This window comes from Quercus robur, chromosome 7, assembly GCF_932294415.1.
Source record: "Quercus robur chromosome 7, dhQueRobu3.1, whole genome shotgun sequence".
Lineage (NCBI taxonomy): Eukaryota > Viridiplantae > Streptophyta > Magnoliopsida > Fagales > Fagaceae > Quercus > Quercus robur.
Window position 1 is genome coordinate 21,914,073 of NC_065540.1, and position 1,761 is coordinate 21,915,833.

General features: G+C 43.9%; 1 protein-coding gene across 1 annotated transcript; it reads right to left on the reverse strand.

Annotated features, from left to right (window-relative positions):
* Nucleotides 1-256: 256 nt before the first annotated feature.
* LOC126691165 (uncharacterized) lies at nt 257-1,114 on the reverse strand. The gene is made up of 2 exons (XM_050386231.1): nt 607-1,114; nt 257-534 (listed from the first exon to the last, which is right to left on the reverse strand). Exons 1-2 carry the CDS (start codon nt 1,112-1,114, stop codon nt 257-259), a joined length of 786 nt encoding a protein of 261 aa, XP_050242188.1.
* Between the last annotated feature and the right edge of the window lie 647 nt (nt 1,115-1,761).

Here is a 1,761-nt window from a genome sequence, read left to right on the forward strand (position 1 = left end):
TCAAGTCATAAAACTCATCCGTGTCATGTCCATGATCTCTATGGAAGCGGCAATATTTGTTCTTATTTCGCTTGTTAGGGTCTCCCTTCATCTTCTCTGGCCACTTTAAGGAATGGTCATCTTTGATTTGCATGAGCACCTGATCAAGCGGAGCATTTAAGGGCATGTAGTTTTGACTTCTTCCTGAGGACAAGCTCGTCTTCCTATTATCTCAGTCCTTCTTATCTTCCGTTCGTCCTTTCTTTGGACGAGGACCTTACTCCGAGTGGCGTGTGGGGTGTGCTTCCATTCTTTTAGCTCTCTTCCTCTTCTTGGTTATGATTGCGTCCTCTGCATTCATAAAGTTTTGGGCCAAATGAACAAGTTCAACCATGAATTGAGGCTCCTTCTCATATAGCTTGTGGATGAATAAATCAGAATTAACCCCATTATGGAAGGCCGCTAAGAGTAGCTTGTCATCCACCTCGTCCACGGTTAGGGCTTCCTTGTTAAAACGAGTGATGAAAGAGCACAAGCTTTCATTCTCTCCTTGTTCTATGGTTAACAGACTGGACGAAAAACATTTGTGCCTTTACCCTCTAATGAAATTATTGACAAATAACTTACTCAATTCTTCAAAAGAACTCACTGTATTCGAGGGTATTTTGCTGAACCACACTCGCACTAGTCCTTTGAGAGTGGTAGGGAAGGCTTTACACATAATCTCATCCGGAACTCCTTGAAGGTGCATGGTAGTCTTGAAAGTGGCTATATGATCAAATGGGTCATGTGCTCCATCGTACGAATCCAATGAAGGCATCTTGAACTTCGAAGGCAAGGGGTGACCGTTGATGGAAGCCATGAAAGGTGAATCTGTTCGATGGACTAGATCCTCCACTAGATTTGCCCTTCTCATGTTCTTCCTCATCTCCGCCATAACCTTCCTCATTTGGTCCATTTCCTTCTCCAATTGTGGCACCCTTCTAGACATGATACCCCTTGATTGACTTTCAGGTTCAGCATTTTCCCTATCTTCCTGATTTTGGGCTTGACCTTCAGTGTACCCCTCATAGCGTTGCTTCTTCAAATTAATCTCCCTGGTCAATTCTTGATTCTGACGGGTTAACTCCGCCATAGCGACTGCCATAGATTGCATGTGTTGAACAAAGGATTGTGGCATCACTGGGGCTGATTGACGATCGTGATGGGGATTGCTTAAAGCATCCCTACTCTCCTGATGGCCCGGGCTGGTAGCTCTCGATCTAGTTCGAACCATTCAACCTTTTGTCATAGAAAGACAAATTGCAAAGCAATCGAACTGCTTCCCACAGACGGCGCCAACTGATGTTGCACAGGATCAGTAGGTTGAATGCTTCGACTTCAATGGGCTTATGGTTGTAGCGAAGGCCTGCAAGGATGAACACACTTATCAAAAAGGTGACCAGGGTGAACCGGCCAAATCCTCTCCGATGAATAAGTCAATTTCTCTCTTAAAAACCAAGTTTCAACTTTTGGGGAGTAATGTTAGAAAAACTTGCCTTGATTTGATATCGGCTGGTCTTTATATTGAGAACCTTGGAGCGATTATTGATTTAGTAACTTCCCCAGGATTTGTGGAAATCATTGAATTCTGACAGAACTTCCTCAACGGCTATAGAAGTTACAACTGCTGAGGGAAGTTAAGCATTTGTGAGGAATTTGTGGCGATGAATACGGGTTTGGTTCCCACTCCAGAATTCTGTGAGAATTTCCCAAGTGTCATGTGGTCATCCATGCACTTTG

Excerpts from the sequence above, each read along its gene's own strand:
- LOC126691165 (XM_050386231.1), bottom strand. The coding sequence starts at position 1,114 with ATGGCGGAGTTAACCCGTCAGAATCAAGAATTGACCAGGGAGATTAAT. Across the intron at positions 535-606 it reads GAGTTCTTTTGAAGAATTGA|AACAAGGAGAGAATGAAAGC; the intron begins GTAAGTTATTTG and ends TGTTAACCATAG.